Source organism: Macrobrachium nipponense, chromosome 19 (genome assembly GCF_015104395.2).
Source record: "Macrobrachium nipponense isolate FS-2020 chromosome 19, ASM1510439v2, whole genome shotgun sequence".
In the NCBI taxonomy this organism is placed as follows: Eukaryota; Metazoa; Arthropoda; class Malacostraca; order Decapoda; family Palaemonidae; genus Macrobrachium; species Macrobrachium nipponense.
Genome location: NC_061088.1, coordinates 25,986,785 through 26,006,928, shown reverse-complemented (window position 1 = coordinate 26,006,928; position 20,144 = coordinate 25,986,785). Strand labels below are relative to the sequence as shown.

Here is a 20,144-nt window from a genome sequence, read left to right as displayed (position 1 = left end):
GCAGTCAGAGCGAGAGCGTGGATATTTTTGTGATACCTCTCGAAGTGGGGTTGTTTGAGCAGATCTTTGTTCCTTTCGGGAAGAGATCTGGGGAAGTCCACTATCCATTCCTGTACCTCTGTGAACCATTCTCTTGCAGGCCAATAAGGAGCGATCAATGTCATTCTCATTCCCTCCGAGGACACGAACTTTCTCATTACTTCCCCCAGCATCTTGAATGGGGGAAACACATACGCGTCTATGCCCTCCCAATCCATGAGCATGGCATCTATGGATAGGGCTCTGGGATCGTCCCCCAGCGAGCAAAAGTTCTCCATCCTCCTGGATAGGAATGTCGCAAACAGGTCCACTTGCGGCTTCCCCCAAAGAGACCATAGTTGCTGGCAGACTTGTGAATGAAGGGTCCACTCTGTTGGAAGGACCTGGTTTTTCCTGCTCAGTCTGTCTGCTCTTATATTCTTTCCTCCTTGAACGAACCTCGTCAGGAGTCGAATCCCTCTTTCTTCTGTCCATATCAACAGATCCCTTGCTAGTTGGTAAAGGGAGAAAGAGTGTGTCCCCCCTTGTTTTCTTATATAAGCCAGAGCCGTGGTGTTGTCCGAGTTGACTTGGACCACCATGCCTCTGACTTCGTTCTCGAAAACCTGCAGTGCTAAGTGCACTGCTAAGAGTTCCTTTGCATTTATGTGCCAGGCCTTCTGTTCTTCTGTCCAACTGCCTGACACTTCCTTCGTCCCTAGTGTTGCTCCCCACCCCGTGTCCGAAGCGTCTGAGAATAACACTAGGTGAGGGTTCTGAAGGGCCAAGGACATCCTTCGTCTCTTGTCAGTGGTCCTACCACCATCGTAAGTGGTTTTTGATACTCTCTCCTATAGGAAAGGTATCCAAAAGATCTCCTTTTCTTCTGTTCCAACTCCTTCTGAGATGGAACTGCAAGGGTCTCAGATTCAGTCTCCCTAGAGAGATGAACTGCTCCAGCAAGGAAAGAGTGCCCAGAAGACTGAGCCATTCCCTCGCTGAGCTTCGTTCTTTCTCTAGGAAGACCGAGATTTTCTCCAACCCTTTCGAGATTCTTTCCTGGGATGGATACGCTCAAAAACCCCGAGAATCCATCCGAATCCCCAGATAGACGATAGTCTGACTGGGGATTGTGTGAGACTTCTCGAGGTTTACGAGCAATCCGAGAGATCTGGTCAACTGAAGAGCTATCTCCAAGTCCTCCAAGCACTTTTGTCTTGTCTGCGCTCTTATAAGCCAATCGTCTAGGTAAAGAGATATCCTCACCCCCTTCAGATGTAGCCATCTTGCTACGTTTCTCATCAACGCTGTAAACACCTGAGGAGCCGTCGAGAGGCCGAAACACAAAGCCCTGAACTGATAAATCCTTCCCTGCACCATGAATCGAAGATATTTCTTCGACGAATGATGCAGGGGGACGTGAAAGTATTCATCTTGCAGGTCGAGGGAGACCATCCAATCTCCTGGACGGAGAGCAGAGAGAACCGAGTTGGATGTCTCCATGGAGAACTTTGTCTTCTCCACGAAGCGATTCAATGCACTCACGTCCAGGACAGGCCCTCCACCCCCCCGAGGCTTTCGGCACCAAAAATAGGCGATTGTAAAAAAAACCTCGGGAGTGCGGATCCTGTACTACCTCGATGGCCTCCTTCTCCAACATTTGCTGCACCAGTCCAAGAAGGATCTCTCTCTTTACAGGGTCCTTGTATCTCGCCGACAGCTCCCTCGGAGTTGTCGTCAATGGAGGTCTGTTCTTGAAGGGGATGAGGTATCCTTTCCTCAGCACTCGTAGGGACCAAGAATCTGCTTTCATTGAAGCCCATGCTTCCGAGAATCCCAGAAGTCTGGCCCCTACTGGTGATTGGAGGACTGGAATCTCATTTTGCGTTCTTCTTTGGAACTCTAATGGAAGATCTTCCTCTTTTCTCTCCTCCTCTCTTCCTTGGGGCTCGGCTAAAAGCTCTACCTCGAAAGGGCTGTTGGGCAGGTGTTGACTCCCCTCTTTCGAAACAGAAGCAGCTGGCCATAGGCTTCTTAGCAGAATGCACCAGCAAATCCTGTGTTGCCTTCTCAGTAAGCGTATGGGAAATGTCCTTTACCAACTGAGAAGGAAACAGCTGTTTAGACAGAGGGGCGTATAAAAGAGAAGCCCTCTGTACTGGAGAGACTGCTTTGGTAAGAAAAGAACCAAAGACAGCCCTCTTCTTTAATACTCCTGTCCCGAACAACGGATGCCACTTCAGCCGATCCGTCCTGCACTGCCTTATCCATGCATGCCAAAAACACTATGCAAGACTTCTGGTTCCAAAAACTGAGGGTCTTGAGTCTTGTTGGCCAAAGCCCCAAGGGACCAATCTAGGAAGTTAAAAACTTCCAAGACATGGAATATTCCCTTGAGGAGATGGTCCATTTCAGACATGTCCCAGCTTGTTTTGGCTGCTGGAAGTGCATGCCTCCTTGCCGAATCCACCAAGGTCGAGAAGTCCGCTTCAGCAGATGAGGGAAGAGAAAGTCCCATAGATTCCCCTGTGCTATACCAAATCCCTCTCTTCCCTGATAGCCTGGAAGGGGGACAGGTAAACACAGTCTTCCCCGCCTCCTCCTTGGTTTTAAGCCAATTCCCGACCGACTGCAAAGCCCTCTTCATTGAAATGGTCGGTTGCATCTTCAAGAAAGAGGAGGACTTCGCAGCCTTCGTACTCGAAAATAAAGACCGAGGAGAAGGAGGGGCAGCAGGACTCAGAGACTCTCCAAATTCTTTTAACAAGAGGGCTGCTAGTATCTTATAATCAGAAAGACCTGCCCCCTTGTTTTCTTCAGAGTCCGAAACATCCTCTAATTCTGGTTGAGTTTTATTCGGAGAAGAGTGCGCGACCGGGGGACTCCTCTCTCGGGAATGCACAGGGCTTGCAGCAACACCGGCTGCAACCTGACAAGGGCTACGGTCGCTTGTGCGACATCTTGAGTCCCTGCCAGGAGAAGGCCGATGTTGTTCTTTTACCCTAAGGCCCTCCTGACAAGGACGGCGGCCGCCTGTGCGACAACTTTCGTCCCTACCAGGAGAAGTCCTTATATGTCGTTCTCTTTTTTCATGATCAACTCCTTCCCAACAGGGGCTACGATCACCTGTGCGACACCTAGAGGCCCTGTCAGGGGAAAATTGATCTTGAGAAAAATCCCAAAGAGGAGCCTCCAAGTCCGCTTCAAATTCCGATAACTCATCCAAATTGTATTTTGGGTTGTACAAATCCTTGCGCCTGCTTTCAGGCGCTCTAGACGCTTTACGTCCTTCAGGCTTTGCAGGCGCCTTGCGCCTCCATTCGGACGCTTCAGGCGCTTTGCGCCTCGTTTCAGGCGCCTCAGGCTCTTTAGGCGCTTTGCTTATTCTTTCAGGCGCCTCAGGCTCCCTAGGCTCTTTGCTTTTCCTTTGAGGCGTTCTAGGCTCTCCAGGCGCCCTATGTTTTATATCAGGCGCTCTAGGCTCTCCAGGAGTTAAATATTTCCTTTTAGCCACTTCAGGCTTTTCAGGCGCGTTGCGCCTCATTCCTTTTACTTGAAGAGCTTTACGCCTCATTTCAGGCGCCCGAGGCGCCTGAGGCGCTCCAGGCGCTTCAGGCGCCTCAGGCGCTTCAGGCGCTTCAGACGCTTCAGGCTCTTTGCGCTTCCTTTCAGGAGTTCGTCCGATTTCGGGAGTTCCAATTTTACTCCTCGATACGGACATCTCATGTACTTTCTTCCTCGTAGGAAGTTCCCTATACACATCTTGTCGCCTTGACGGCGTTTTGCGCTTGACAGTAGCCTGACGTCTGGCTGGCGCCAAGCTTCTGGCAAGCGCCTCGTCCGAGCTCTCAGATAGTTCTAAAGGACGGGATCTTTTGATAGGGAGAAATCTATCCTTCCTTCTAGGCTGATCAGATTTAAGAACTCCTACTAGGGAAGATATCTGTTTCTGCATATCCTCTAACATCTTCGTAGCTACGTCTCTCTTTCCAACCTCCGATGCAGGAGAAGAAGCTTCTGAATATACATTCTTCTTCCTCTTTTCCGGAGGATATTCTTCCGGAAATTCTTCAGGGCTTGAGTCGAATGAAGGAGACTTCCAAGTTCTCTTTGAAGGTCTCGACAATCTATCCGAACTCCATCCTTTTCTAGATGAGGAATCAGACGAAGAAAAACACTGTTTCAGGACGTCTTTCCAACGACTATCCTTGGCAGCCCGGGACGTAACTACAGGATCTGCCGAGGGGACGCCTGACCGGTGGGGATTCTCTGAAACCTCCCTGCGGCTTTCGACATTCCTTCTCCACTGGTCTTGGGAGCTTGAAAGAGGTCTAGGCCTGGGAGCGAGACAGAGCCGATCAGACGCACCCTCCACTTCACTGGGAACACTTTCACTGCACTTACCTTCCAGTTCTTTAATTTTTTGTTCCATATGTTTAAGCGAAGCTTTCAGACTCGCAATTTCAGATGTTGAGCTTGCCGAGTCCGATAATCGGGAAGGTAAAGCTGTATGGGAGGAAACAATAGGGTTATCAATAGGCAATAGTCCGCTAACTGGCTCGTTAGAGACTGACCTACTTACACTCTTGGAAGAGGCTTTTCTAGTCCTATCTCTCTCCAACTTTCTTAGGTAGGAATTAAGCAACTTCCATTCCTCCTCATTCAAATTCTTGCACTCATCACATGCATTCAATTGAGAGCATACATTCCCTCTACAATTTTTACAAGAGGTGTGAGGATCCACCGAAGCTTTCGGCAGTCTCACAAAACAATTCTCATTCACACACACTCTGAACGAAATCGACACGTCAGACATTATGAGAAATTCTAAAGCCAAATCCAAAAAACAGTCCACAATAGCGTATGCCAAACCAAAGATCCAATACGTCACCAAATAGCAGTCCAAAAGATCAACGGCGTAATGAAATTCGAAATTCAAGTCAGGAGGAACTAGCAACGATGTTACTAGTACCGCGACAGAGAAAAATCTGGCTTAAAACGGTAATAGTTCCTATTCCTGCCACCCAGCGGCAGGCGGCGGGATCACCTGACCTACCTGTAGTGTGTGCCGCGAAATTTGAATTTCTGTCGGGGACGACGGAGTCTATAGCTAAGTATATATCTGACAGGGAAGTTGAATGTATGAAAAGAAACAATAAACAAAGAACGACTAAAAGTAGAATAAGATGTATTCGTACCTGTAATTACAACTGAGAGACTCTGGGCTTTTTGGAAATGAAATAAATGAGAGGAAATGGAGATGGGAAAACAACGAGAGAGAGAGAGAGAGAGAGAGAGAGAGAAGGGAGGGGAGGGCAAGTGGGAGAAAGAGAGGGGAGGAGGGTGGTGGTGTTGGAGGGAGAGGGTAGGCAGAGCTTTTTGTACTGTTGTGTTCGTATCCATTTCTGGCTAATCGAGTTTTTGCCTCTTGGTACAGGGACAAGTGTCTTTATTCTTTAAAATTAGTGATTCATGATACTTTTATAAATTACGTCACTATGTGTAATAAACTACATCAAAATCTCGTGGTGATATGAGTGTTCGTTAGAGAGTTATTGCCCAAAAACGTGCTTGCACTGTCTGTGAAACCCATAGTAATCCTGGGCAAACCCCCCACCAACTTCCCTTGGACCTCCAATTTGCCTCCTCCCAGGTTTAGGTGAGTTTGACAAGGACCTTCGTTTAGGAGCATCGGTGAGATAAGTAGCTACCTCCTCCACTGAAACTGCACTTGCACTGATATCACTAGCACTCATTTTGTCCATAAGGACCTTGATGGAAACCCCAATTTGGGCTACAGTATTAACCAATCCAAAAGAATGAATACTACACCAAAAATGGCAATAACAACAACCATCTGGTAAAAAGTTCACAACATAAGCTCCTCAAACAACCAATGATCAGTCACTGACCTACAGAAACTAATTGAGTTCTTCAAGCTGTGTTGTACCTATTCTTCCACGAAAGTGGGTGGGGCTAGTTACCTACAGTAAAACAATATAGGCACTGCAGCAAATTTCAAAATTTAAACTGCTGCGATAGTTAGCACCAGTAGCTATGTAATTACTCGGTAAGTTGCTGATATAAAACACTGGTTTACATTAGCATATAAAACATATTTAATAGTCATTTGAAAAAAAACTTATATAAACCAGTACATCCCCAGGCAGTCCCCGGTTATCAGGGGGGGGTTCGTTCTCGCTCGGGTGCTGATAAGCAAAAACCACTATTACCCGAAACTCAGCCATTTATGGTGCTTATGGAGCCGAGTTTCGGTTAATGGCGCCGATAACCGGTCAATGGTGCCTCTGTTAGGTATGTTGCGGTCCCATAACTCTATTATCGACACCTTGTGGCACCAATAACTGAAACTCAGTGCATTGTGGTGCCATAAATCACTGATTTTATGGCATTAGACAAGTGCCATAAAACTGGACCGCCATTACCCTAGTCCACCGGTAACCAGGGACTTCCTGTATAAAGCAAATCTTTCAATCTCTGTAATAATCCCAGCAAAATCCACTTACTAACCCATCAAGACCAAAACATTTTACAGATGGCAGCTCCTACATTTGGGAAACTCATTATCTAGACACTCGAAATTACACAAACATGCTACACAATGTGATGACAAGAATACTTTTGTAACTAGGTAAATGTATTTTCCACTATACACAAAGATCACCAAAACATATTATGCATGTGTACATTCACAAAAAATTGAAAAAAAAATTACAAATTAGATAGGCTACTATAATTAACCAAATAACATATGTATATACTTACTGAAGAATTGCATTGATGTCAGGTCCCTGTTCATACTGGCTCTGTAAAATGAAGAAAAATAATAAGTAAAGTGTTCAAAAGCACCTCAAATCACCCTATTCTGATAAAAGGAAATTCCATATCAGTATTTTCCTTCACCATTAAAGGGCTTTTTAATATATTCCTAATACTGGACTGTATTAATTCTGTACATGCAAGTTATTTTTGTAGCCAATGTAAGTTAAACAAAGCAAGCTTTTCACGAACATGGTTGAACTTATTAGTACATACTATTTGGAATTACTGGTACAACATACAAATCCTAAATAGTCTGCTAGGGGCATGGCTAAGGGCATGGGAGAAGTTAATTAAGGAAATTAAGCACATAAATTAGTTCACAATGAAGATGTAAGTAAAGCAGGAAATTCATGGGATTCCAATCTCTTTTTCAAATCAAATGTGGTTTCCTATCTAATATCCTTACATTCTCTATGCCATTCTATGGGTGAGGCTATTCAAAGTGGAAACATCTTTTATTTCTGTACCCTGCCAACTAGCCAGAACTTTCAATCCCTTCCTATATTAATTTAATTTCTCCCTAAAAGAATGCAGTACATATTCACTTGGTAAATGAAAATTCAGTAAGTAGGAATAAAGATGATTAGAGTTTACAAATATTTTGTTTAGAAAATATATACTTTCTTAAGTTATTAAAATCCGAGTAGGCTATTCATGCTAGGTGTATTTTTCAGGAACAGCGGGTTCCATCACGACATGAACACAAGCAGCATTAAGCATGGAATGCAGAAGAGCAATCCACTATTAGGAAATCCTCTGACCACACTGGATTGGGCAATATACCAATACTACTAGTATGTATGGGCAGCATCAAGAACAAGATGGGCTCAAGTTCACCACCACATGGAAAATGGGTCATAACAGGTACAAGATGTGTAAGACTGTTAAGGGGAAGGACAAACTGTCCATAACAACAATGTAGTATACCAAGAACTCCCAACCACAAAGTAAGCCCCTACTTACACACAATAAAAAACTGACCAGTAAGATGATGATCACCCATGCTCAAGAAAACCAGCTCAATGACAAGGTATCCTGGAGGCAGTGCCAGTCATGAGTACATTCAACAGCAGAAGAACAAATACTGTGCCAGATTTCAGCCGAATACAGCAAGCATAGTACAGTACCTGACACAAGAGGATTAAGGATGCCATTGAGAGATTCTTTCTATGAGAACAGAATAAACTATGAATCCTCAATTACCTGTGATTCAAGACAATTCATGGGCAATGCACACCTATGAAACACACCCACCCATGGAGGAAACTATTCAAAAAGGGGTTTCTTCATCAAGGATAAGACTACTAAACATGCAAGCTAGTTCAATGCCACCCAGACCTTCAGCAAAATCACTAACCATCAATCAGTCACTGACCAGTATGGTGCAGACCATTCTTGTCACAGATTACCTTGATGGGCAAAATCTGTCACAAAAGCTGGTGGTGCTGGGTCATGGTCGTACAAAATGACAAATTTTCTAAGACAATTTGTATTTTTCATAGCTAGAAACCTGAAGTCTTAACAATAAGATAGTAGACTAGTTCCTGTGTCTCCTCCCTTTTCTTCCTTTGATTCGTCGCTGGAAGTATCGGGAGGCCACCAGGCTGATGTTTGTATGTCGCCCCTTCTTCTTCAGGAATTATTTTGATTCCCGGGAAGGGGGAGGCTTTATTTTTTTCATCATTCTCATTTCTTCCAGAGTCGGTGGCGTCCAAGATGGCGGTAATTGGAAGATGCTCGGGCTAGGGGGGGTACCTTTTCTTCCTTTGATTCGTCGCTGGAAGTATCGGGAGGCCACCAGGCTAATGTTTGTATGTCGCCCCTTCTTATTCGGGAATTATTTTGATTCCCGGGAAGGGAGAGGCATCATCATAAGGTAAAGTGTTTTCTTGTTGTTCCCTACAGTAATTGTTTTAAAATCTTCAGGTAATCTAAGTTGCCAGCTGTGATAATTTAATTTGCTATTTTGTCCCACTAGCTCTTATGGCACAACAGCTAACTAGCTCTTTTGGAACTAGCTATTGTCGCATAATCGCTCATGCTGAGGGGGATCCACTTCCTAAGATATCTCAACGACTGGCTGGCCTTAGCGAGTTCCCGGGAAAATATCATTCGAAACAGGGACATTCTTCTCCAATTTCATCACGGCTTAGGCATCGTGATAAATTTGGAAAAGTCCAATATTCATCCCAGCCAGGGAATTCTTTACCTGGGAACGATCATGGACACAGCCTCGTCGAGAGTCTTCATGTTGAACCAGAGGATCAAGAAGTTCAGGAGAGTGGTTTGTTCCTTCCTATCTGAACAGAAACAACCAGCTCAGCAGCGGCAAGTGATCATACGCCTTTTGACTTCACTGGAAGCTGGTTCCTCATGGACGTCTACATCTTCGATCGCTGCAATGGAGGTTGAAGGAATTTTGGTCCTCAGCTAGGGACTCTCCTCAACTACAGGCCGTTCTGTTGATAGACGAAAACCTGAGAGTGGGAGTGCCTCTTCAGTCGCCCCCTCCGGAACTTCTCTTCTTGGACGCCTCTTCCAAGGGTTGAGAGAGCACATCTAGAAGATCTCCTGACTTCTGATATGTAGGGTTCTTAAGACAGTCAGCTTTATATCAATATGCTAGAGTTGAAAGCAGCTTTCCACGCACCTCAAGTTTCAAAAAAGGGTGATGGGGCACTCCATTGTTCTGATGCCGGACAACCCTACAGTGGTAGCTTCAAAGAAAAAACTGGGGGAAGTTAGTGTCATGCCCACTTCACTTGATAACAGACGAATTGCATCAGTGGGTCATCAATAACTCAAGTGGACCTTATGGCCAGGTGCATTCCAGGCAAAAGGAATGCACTGGTCAACAAGTCAAGTCATCGGGGACAGGTTCAAGGGATCAGGAGACCAATGATAGACCTCTTTGCGACAAGGCTCAACAGGAAGCTAGAGGTCTATAGTTTAGTTGCAGATCTTTTTCCTGTGGCAGAGGACACTCTTCAACACCCTTGGGACAACCTGGACATCTATGCATTTCCCCTCTTTTGCCTGATCTGTCATGTCCTGAACAGAGAAACGTTTTCCCAGAATCTCAAGCAGGGTTTCCAGATCTGCTATCCTCCACTTCAATAGTCCTTAGATATCCCACAGCTACAAGTGATTCCACAGTTTCTGACCTAAACTAACCTTTGCTTTATACTTAATAATCAATTGATGAGATTTATAGAGATTTATTTAAAAATATGCATATATAATCTAAAATGGTAGCATAGAAAAAAAAAATAATAATGTACCTGATAAGTACAGAGGTCTGTCAAGTTGGGGTGAAATCGTACTGTACCAGAAGTACACCAAGCATAAAAAAATAAATCAAAGGACTGATCATTACTGAGTCTAAGGATCATCCTATAATGGAATATTGTTGAACAATACATGTCACAAATATTACTTTCCCAAAGGGAGTCTTCATATACGGTCAGGCAGGAAAAACTGCGACTAGACTGACCAACTTCTCCCAAATTTGATTCCTGGGGGAGGCAAGATCAATGTTATCCTAAAGGAGAAGAAACACTAAAGGAGTATCAAAGGATAGCCCAAGACTTCCAGCCATCCCTATCTTAACAGCCAGTAGGCAAAGGCACATGGAGATGGGGAGGAAGGAAAACGGGGGAAAGACAAGAACACCAGTTCCTTCTCTCACCTTGGTCTCTCCATTCACTCCCTGCTGCATCAGCGAAGGTAAGTAGAACAATCCGAAGAGTCATAATGAAGCAGGGACTCAAGGGAATGGACTCTAGGCCAAAACCAAAAGATTCCTGGAAAAAGAATTCCTGGTTGACCCTACTGCTCAATGTAAACTCAACTAACTATCCAGAATTTTCACATAAAATCCCACATCTGTTGCAAGGGCACAACCAACTGGGACAGAAGATATTATACGGCTGTCAAATAAGAGCAGAGAACTAACTCCTTTCCAAACATATCGCAAGCATCAACAGAAGGGCAGAGGGGTGATGGTTTGTGTCAGTCCCTTACAAGAGCACGACTAAAAACCCAGACGAAAAACCCAGACACAAGCAAGCTTATGACCCGTAAAAGAAGGGAACAAAAAGGAAGCAATAGAGGAATGTAGTGCCTCCACAGCCCTTCCATCAAGTTCCTCTGCTAAACTCAAGGAAACTTCAAGGATGACAGAGCAGATCTAAGCAGGGGATTAAACCACTGTGAACCTTCCATGGAAGTCTAAACATAAGGTGGGTCAGGAAAATTCATAAAATAACTAACAGCTCCCTTATCTCCTCTTCCAGGAAGCAGTCAAGGATGGCACTTCTACAGATGAGAAAAGCTCACAGAAAATCCTGAACAATAATGCAAAGACATTGTGACCAAAGTACTCCAAATCACAAACAAGCACCTCTCTTATAGGACTGAAGTTCACAGGATATCACAAATCCTAGAGGAGAAGACTCCTAATGGTCCAACCTCATCAGTAGATTGCCAGAGGCCAACCATCACGGCTTCAGGAACCAATGAAACAAACTCTGGCCATCAGAATGTACATGTCCTTTAGAGGGCTTGAGCATGAGATAAGACTCTCCCAGTTTGTTATGATTCCTAGATCATGACAAATACAAGGGGGTGGTCACTGTCTTGTAGCAACTGTACCTACAAAGATACCATAACCATCCCATCATCAATAAAGCATAGGTGTAGCCTGATCAAATGGAATCATGCTGACACCAAGGTAAACACTCACATGGACACTAAATTGACCGTTCCCAGCCTGAAGCACAGTGCTGTGAACTGATAAACAATTCATAGTAGTATGTCCTGAAAAGCCAACATAAAGATATCTGAAAATATGACAGAAGAAACATTATAACAGGCTCTCTCTGAAGATGTCTAACATGATGCACATTATCTTTATCTTGCTGTAAGACTGGCTGTAAGACTTGAGCACAAACTCATTCAACAGAGAGGTCTATGACTAGCCTCCAACCTCCTGTCAACTTCTCCATAGAGAAAAGCCAACTATAAAACCCAGGGACTGGCCATCAACAATGACTAGCACGTTCTTCTCCAGCACCACACTTACCTCTACAGATGTGGCCATACTTTTTGGCAATCCAAGAAGGTGGGCCAGAAAGTGGATCAGCAGATGAGAGAAGGGAGAGCAATGGCCCTTGAAAGGTAATCTGTAACCATCTAAAGGAGCAAGGATACAAGACTACCAAGACCAGACACCTTGCCTAATGTCATGGAAGGTACTTTTCAGCTCACAGCAGCTGGGGAGGTGGTAAACCAACCTAACCCTCCCCATCCCTGCTTCCCCTTGCCTACCCTCCTTTCCCAACCTAAGAAGCTGGAAAGGCTGGAAGGACTTTGGACCATTTTATGAGGAAAAATATTGGACTCCCTTACATGGTTTAAAGGAGGACTGAGCCTTTCTTGAACTAAATATTGCAGGCACAGCTGTCCTTCAAAGCCTGGATGTGGTTCTCTTCCAAGTTCCTGAGGTCCTGAGAAACACTGTACAGTGGAATTGTGCCCTCCAGCATGTAACCTTCTCCACAGATCCTTCTTGAACTGCAAACATTCCTCTCCTGAACACAAGAAAAGAGACAGATCACTCTTCCCCAGTGACCACTCTGGGGATTGTGGATGAGAATGATCAGACCTACACATGCTGACCATAAACACAAGCCACAGATGAAATTGAACAAAATAAGCATGATCCAAACTAGTCAACAAACTTAGATAATTCCCTAAGATCGGACAAAACGGAACTAGTAGGACTAGACAAGCAGTCATGACCACTACTGTGCACACATGCACCCATTTCCAAGAACAGGTTACTGAGAATGTGAAAGTGTAAATGCTTAGGACCAGAGAAGGACCCCAATACACATCCGGAGCTGCATGAACAACAAAGGGAGTGTCCTCTTCTCCAAAGAAGAATGGGGCGGAAACTATGTCTCATTGATAGAAAAGCAAAAACTGCCATCTCCCTTCAGAGAAGGGAGGCATTCACATGAAGCTATATATCTTGTGATTAGCCTTCTGGGACTAAGACTACAAGTGTCTTCCTCTGTGAAGAAGGTGCAAAAGAGGTAAACAAGGAAGACGACACACACTTCTGCCTCTTTGCCTTATTCTAGCCTTGAGTCTCATTCTTTCCCTCTATGACAGCTGAGACTGTCACAGAGGGTGTCATAGTAAAAAAAATATCTAGAAAGGGAAGCAGAACAAGTAGGGGCATCAGGCAAGGAAATAAACAACACAGTTCAGCAGTGTAAAAGGGGTTTCTCGGAGAGGGGGAGAGAATCCGAATGGCAGTAGATATCCCACCCGCAGGCATTCCCAGATCTCACAGATTCCTTGCTTTACAATCTCTTGATTGTTTTAACCAATTACCAGCCGGCTGGAAAATATCCTATTGTTAAGACCGAAGGTTTGCTCCGCATATGAACACAGAGGTTTTTAAAACTGATTAAAATAAATGCCTGAGTAGAACTAAGCCTGGATAGTGGGCGTGCATAATTCAAGACCTGTATCATCCACAACAGACAACTTATGTTTTGACTGGTCACTGGGACTTAAAAAATATAAACAATGCAAGACTGAAAATGACACTAGGCCAAGTTTTATTAATCGAGAAATAATTCTTGAAAAAATCACAGATAACTATAAAACCTAAGGTATTCAAATTACAGCACAAGAGAACATCTTGTTAAATCTCCTATAAGATTAGGACCTGTCCTGTTTATAAAACAGATTAACAAATAAGAACTACCAAGGACTTGTAAAACTCACCACTATAAACTGGAAAATGTTGATTCAAATACCAAGTTTGTTTTATACCCAGCATGAGAAAATAATCTGCAAATAAATGAGGGTTTGTACTTGGATATGAACATGCATCTTGAGATGACGAATGGGGAGCCAATTACTCACACACTAAGAAAAACAGCAGCAACACAAAAGCCATAAACATGAAGACCATAAGCACAAAAAGTATTATGAAAGCAGCAGAAAAAGTGGCATATGCTTCAAACAAACAGTGCAAAGCTGCCAAAAATCATTAAATTGCAAACATCAAGAAAAGTAGCAAAATTGTAAAAATGTATTGCAAACTCCAAGAAAATAAAGTAAGCACAGTAGCAAATATATAAAAAAAATGTGGAAACATCATGAAAACAGAGTACAGTAGTATTCAAAATGGCAAAATGTGCAAAATCCAGCATGCAAAGCGTCAGAAAAGCATACCAAGCAAGGCTGCAAAAAAAATATTAAGTATAAAGATGTATTAAGAAACCAAAGAGCTCTTAATCAAATTGCATAAAACTAATGCATGCATATGCAGCAGATAACATAAATTGTGTGTGTAAGTAGTTCAAATATCAAGCGGAATTACTTTAACCAGAAATTTATATATTTCAGTTTAAAGCAAACACTCAAGAAAAACTTAACTGCTTTTCAAAATTTTCCCAAACTTTATATTGCTATTACCACAGGGGACATGCAGTATGTGATTAAATCCTTTTGAAACCCACTGCAATGGAGAAACTTTCATTAGAAAGTAATATGCTTTAAATTTCAACAAAAATTGATAGCCTAGATTATGAGAGGTAGCAAACTCATTAAGGTCCTCACCAATGAAAAATGTTTTTGTCATTTTGAAATTGGTAACAAGTTTAATATGTAAATCATAATTCTACAACTACAACTCTACTTGATTTTTACAACACTCATTATACTGCAACCTGGCTTTCAATCATTCAATCCAAATTGTGTAACATACTACACACGTGGATAACAAGGAGTACCAGTTGGGTTATAAGCAATTGCATTTTTTTTTAAGTCTCTCATCTGTAATTTGTAGTTCTATATCTAATGTACAGTGATGAGAATAAAATACTTGAAATTTTACAAATGAGTAAAGAAGCTAATTTCAACATCATTTCAATGGGTTGCTACACAATATAGTATCTAAGTATATATATGTAAAAGGCAATTTATGTCCGTTTGTTTGCTCATTATGCATGCCCAGACTATGAAAGCTAGGCTACCAAATTTTTACCACAGACTCTCCCCTCCCCCCTCCAGGAAAGTTTTAACTTTCAGAGTTGACAGCTAAAGCTACCAAATTTTTACCATAGACTCTCCCCTCCCCCCAAGGAAGGCTTTAGTCAAAATTCAAAATTCAAGGGCCATTTCTATGGGGGTCATAACCACTTTCTTTCACATCCCCTCATTTTTTACAACTTTCGGAGTTGACATCTATGTAGAAGTGTAAGTTCAAATAGGCTCCACACACTATGGGGGCCAGTAGACAACACCCAACACCCTTTTGACTTCCCGACCGGGGGAGAAGGGGGTCGTAGCCTACCTGCCCCAACCTTCATAGCAGGGGGGGGGCAGCCCCCTTTTGGAATTGGGGCTAAAAGGGTCAAAGATGGGTCTACTGCAATCAAATTTGGTACCATGAGTTAATATAAATCACTACAAACACATTTAACATCAATTTCAGAGTTTAACTATGGGCTGAGTTTTATCAAGGGCCATTTAAGGGGCCTGGCGATGAAAACTTTTCCTGAGCAACCTGTCACACCATGTAGTACATGCCTTCTGTCAACCAGTGGGGCCTGACTGAGCCAGTCAGTGGCATAATAGCATTGACAGGGGAAACTTGTACATCCAAGTCACTTGAAAGTGAATGTGTGTTCAACAACAAGTCTGAAGGATGGGTACAGCTGCTAGTTGCATTATATTAATATTTACAAAAGGCTATAGTTCAAGCATTACCCAGTTATCGGTGGGTTCCTGATTAGTGAAAACTGCCATTAACCGAAACTCAGTGATTTATGGCACTAATGGCACCAAGTGTCAGTTAATGGTGCCTCTGTTAGGTATGTTATGGCGCCATATAACTCTAATAACAGCACCTTATGGCGCCGATAACCGAAACTTGACCTGTAATGGATCGCCTCGCCATTAACCGCGAACTGCCTGTATATATCTACTCAATACACACTATACTGCACTGCATTAACCTAAGTAATTTTGTTTAAAAATAAAAACAAGGGAAAAAAAAACACACCCCACCAAGCCCTATCCTTCATGGACAACCAACAACATTGACCCTAAATTACTCTTACGTACAAAGAATCAGTTCCTAAGGACTAGAGGTCATTCACCTAGTGATTAAATCTGCCCTATAACTTATCCAACATGGGATGATGAATTAATGATAACTGAAGGCAATCAAATGGGGATCCAATAGGTTGACCAAACAATTATCAACACAAACAATATTGTTTTCTTGTATTTTCCTATAAATCAATAACAGTGGCTTTGAGCACAGATGAATACGAAACAATTTAAGACAAGATTTATTTAACATTACATTAGCTTTAAATTGTAAGGTAAATATGAATGAAGAGTAGGAAACAAACTGAGAGCAACTATAAATGGCTACAATAAGTGAAAAGCATAATTGAAGCAAAATAAGCAAGCAAATTATCATGCATGCAAGAAGTATATTCAAAATGCAAGGAAGTATCATACAAGCCAAAAATATTTTCAAACTACAAGCAATCACTATGAAAAGCCAAAAATGCATGATAAGCAAAAGTTCATTAAAAACAAAGCAATTCTCAGTAATGCTCAAGAAGTGGATAGAGAACAGAAGTCTACATCAACTTTCAGTAAGCCTTAATAAAAGAAATGTGGATCAATTTCCATTAAACTGGTCTGGAAAAATCTGTAAAAAGAATAAACTTCCATTTTAGGTTTGCTATACAGCCTGTAAATTGGAGTCAGTCACTGATATTCACTGGCACTTAAATATTGATGAAATCTGACACTGCAGGGTCCAAACCACAATGAACAAACTTTTAGCTGATCTTATTATGTACTTTATAAATTACATATTCCAGCTTGCATATATTCTAAATATAATCCTAAGCATAATTCATAATACATATCTGCAATTTCTTGTATATGTATTAGCAATAGTACACAAAATTAAAACATTTTTCACAAACTATCAGAGCATGCAGGTAAACCAATGGCCACCTGTACAGTTATAGAACAAATACTACCCTAATCTGATCCTAATAGCTATGACAAACTGCAGAATTAGTTACAACTGGCAATGGGATTTTATAAAGGAAAATCCATAAACGTGTTACCTTCAAAGAATGGACCAGGTTATGCCTACTCTACAGAATACACTTTCCAGGCCATTGAGGCGACATTCTCTAGTTGAAAACATAAGAAAAGTGCCACAAAGACATCTTCAAAATTACTTTACCTACACAAAACATACCTGAACAATCATTACTAAACTGAACTTCGCACAATCTTGCTGGAATGTATCTCATTTTACAAAACAGATAAAATACGTACTAGTAGTAGTATTACAACTGTATCTTTGTTTATATGATTACAAAAATAAGATTACAAAAATAAAAATGTTATAAATAATTTATATATTCTATTTATAATCTATACCTACAATGGTAAAATGTCAGACAAACGTTTGAAGAGAAATATTTTTACATTTATGACAAATAACAGCTTTTCCATGATGCAGTTTTAAGCTTACGTGATTACTAGTATATAAAAAGTAAATGCAGACATTAGCTTTATATTTCAATACTTATCAGCAAAAGAAATGTATAAAAAGAATACTCATCTAATGACAAAACTGATATATATTCATAGGTAGCTAGTATTATAGTAATAATGCTCACACATTAGCCAAATGTGAAAATTTACATTTAATTCATTTGTTTAGTAAAAGGTTTGCATAATATATATTTTGTTTACTGATTCCTATCATATGCCTGGTATTAATGTTTTTATTAATGTTTATGTCTGTACATTTGACCCACAGCTATGAACCTTCTACCCAAAGAACTTCACATTGCAAGCATACTTCCCAACCTGGATATGACTTGGGTGAGGATTTCCAAGCTCCTCTGCCCCAATAAAGGCTTTGACTTAGCTACAGCTGTCATCATTACAGAAATGTACTACCAAAATTGGGACACAGACAATGTCTAAAATGCCCCAACAGTGTTCAACACTTTAGCACTTCATATTCAAAATTCTAGTATAAAAAGAAAAATATCCAACTATGCTAGCTTATGAATGAAACCTAACCATCAATCATGCCCTAATCTTAATATAGCTAGTAGTAGAATATGCTAGACCCCATACTATCATGGAATGATAAAACACAAAGGACAAAGAATTACCAAGACAGGATTATATCCTAATATAAACTCTACTACACAGCAGCATCCTGACTGACCTAAGAATTTCACTAAACCCAAAACTCTCCTTAATCCTTAGCTATAAGTTAAGTCACCTAGGCCTAGCCTAAGACACCATGTACTACAAACTACTAAAGTAGCCTTACTGCATATGTTGTTTGTATTCATTTAATGTTTAGTCGCATAAAGTATCTCAACTAGACACGTTTTAAGGGTTGGGGATATTGTTTACTGATAACTCTAGCCTATCTATACATGTACAGTAGTGTGCTAACCGTCATATTCAGTCAGGCTAGGCCAGTTGGCTGGGGCATAACCTACTTAATAATATTGGAATTAGGCCAGGCTTAACCAAACCATATGGATGACTAACTGGTGTGACTTCTTTTTTTTTTTTTTTTTTTACAACCATATTGTAAAATCTAAATCTGGACTACATTTATAACTAGTAAATACTTTTTAAAATAAGTGATCAATACAAATGTCACTGATGTGGTTACCACTGAACTAAAACAATGTAACAATTTTATTTCATTTGCTTTGTATACATGTTACCTATGTTGCCATATTTATCATCAAGTATTTTTCTGATTGTACATAGTGACCTACCATTCATTAATCTTTTTAATAACCTAAAATGGCTACCAGTTTCTCTAGACTGGTTAGGCTACGACAAACCATACGTTTGATTCAATATTGAAAATGTTTCAGACAGAAAAGCTATCAATTACAGACAGATGGTACACTGCATTAGTCAGCAACTTGAAAATTAGTATTCATAACAAAATAGCTAGCTTATTTTTGGCATACCTACATAAACTACATAACTAAAGTCATAATATCCACATCATAGCTTTATACTGTGGAAGTTACACAATTTACAAGTTAATATTACCTAGATGTCATCTATTGTGACCAACCTAGAAATAATGTAACATCAGGTGGTTCAAATTGACTTTTCCCTGTTGTAGCCTCATTTCATAGTAGAAACTCATGTACTACTAGTACTGGATAGTGCGGACTTGCCCTAAATTATTGTATCTTGGTTACCTATCAACCTTAGCTAACAACCTTGACCTCCGATAGGCTATCCTAAAATATTTCTTGTTCAGCAACTAGGTAGCTAGGTACTACCTATAAGCTACAAGCAGAGGTCAAACTAATCTTCAAGTTAGCCAAGGAAATAGAAACAACTTTAGGCTTCAATGCTACAAAAAAACCTCACGCTCTCACGATTGACCCAAAAGTTAATTTGACCTAGCATAACCTAGACTATGATTCGCCTAAGCTAGGTTACATCAACTTTGGCTAAGGTAGGCTAGCTAGGTGACTTAACAAGAAGTTGATCCACATTTATTTTTCTCTCGTTTCAATCTCTAATCAGGCTACTGAAAACTACGAGGGAAAAGGTAGAACGAAACGAAACAAACACGAAAGCAGTCACACACCGAGGGTTTTTTTGCCCCCCAGATTTCGTCATGGCTGTAATGGGTAAAGAAGTGGGATTCTCTTACTTCTTCCACTTCAATGGCATCGTCGTCGGACTGGTCACATTCTATGGCGTCTTCCTCTTGCAATTCTAAATCGAAAACTCCAGGCGCCGCCATTTTAACACAAAAAAAAACCACTTTTATCACTGAATGATCACTTCGCTGGCCCCAGATATCGGACCTCTCTCACCACCATAACCAAAACAAGCACAGATGGGAACGATCTCATGTACCGATCGACAGCAGCGAGAGTTCGGCACCGAAACTGGTTCGGAACTTTGGACCTGCTTCACAGACGCTCCTTAATGTAAACTTTCTCAAGGTCTTGGAATTAAAGCTGAAACCGGTCAGGACCTACACGTACAGTCTATCATGTCTTTTTCCCCATACAGTGATGTAAGATCATCGAATCGCGTGAGAAAATGCTTATTTTAACCCCCAACGCTCGTAAATGCTTCGCTCCTTTCGAAGTAGGTTCGAGACGACATACTGACCTCGTTTTCTCTTACTATTTTTGTGTGCT

The 20,144-nt window shown here is 41.6% G+C and overlaps 1 protein-coding gene across 2 annotated transcripts in view; it reads right to left on the bottom strand.

The window, feature by feature from the left end:
• Positions 1-19,871, bottom strand: part of LOC135215323 (ribosomal protein S6 kinase beta-1-like) — a 97,081-nt gene extending 77,210 nt beyond the window's left edge. Inside the window, exons 1-2 of one of the 2 annotated variants that reach the window (XM_064249887.1) lie at positions 19,580-19,871; positions 6,805-6,845 (exon numbers count right to left, since the gene is read on the bottom strand). In XM_064249887.1, the coding sequence (XP_064105957.1) occupies positions 6,805-6,845; positions 19,580-19,738 (200 nt within the window). In that variant the 5' untranslated portion in view covers positions 19,739-19,871. The remainder of the gene's footprint in view (positions 1-6,804; positions 6,846-19,579) is intronic. The other variant, XM_064249893.1, reaches the window with a different exon arrangement.
• Between the last annotated feature and the right edge of the window lie 273 nt (positions 19,872-20,144).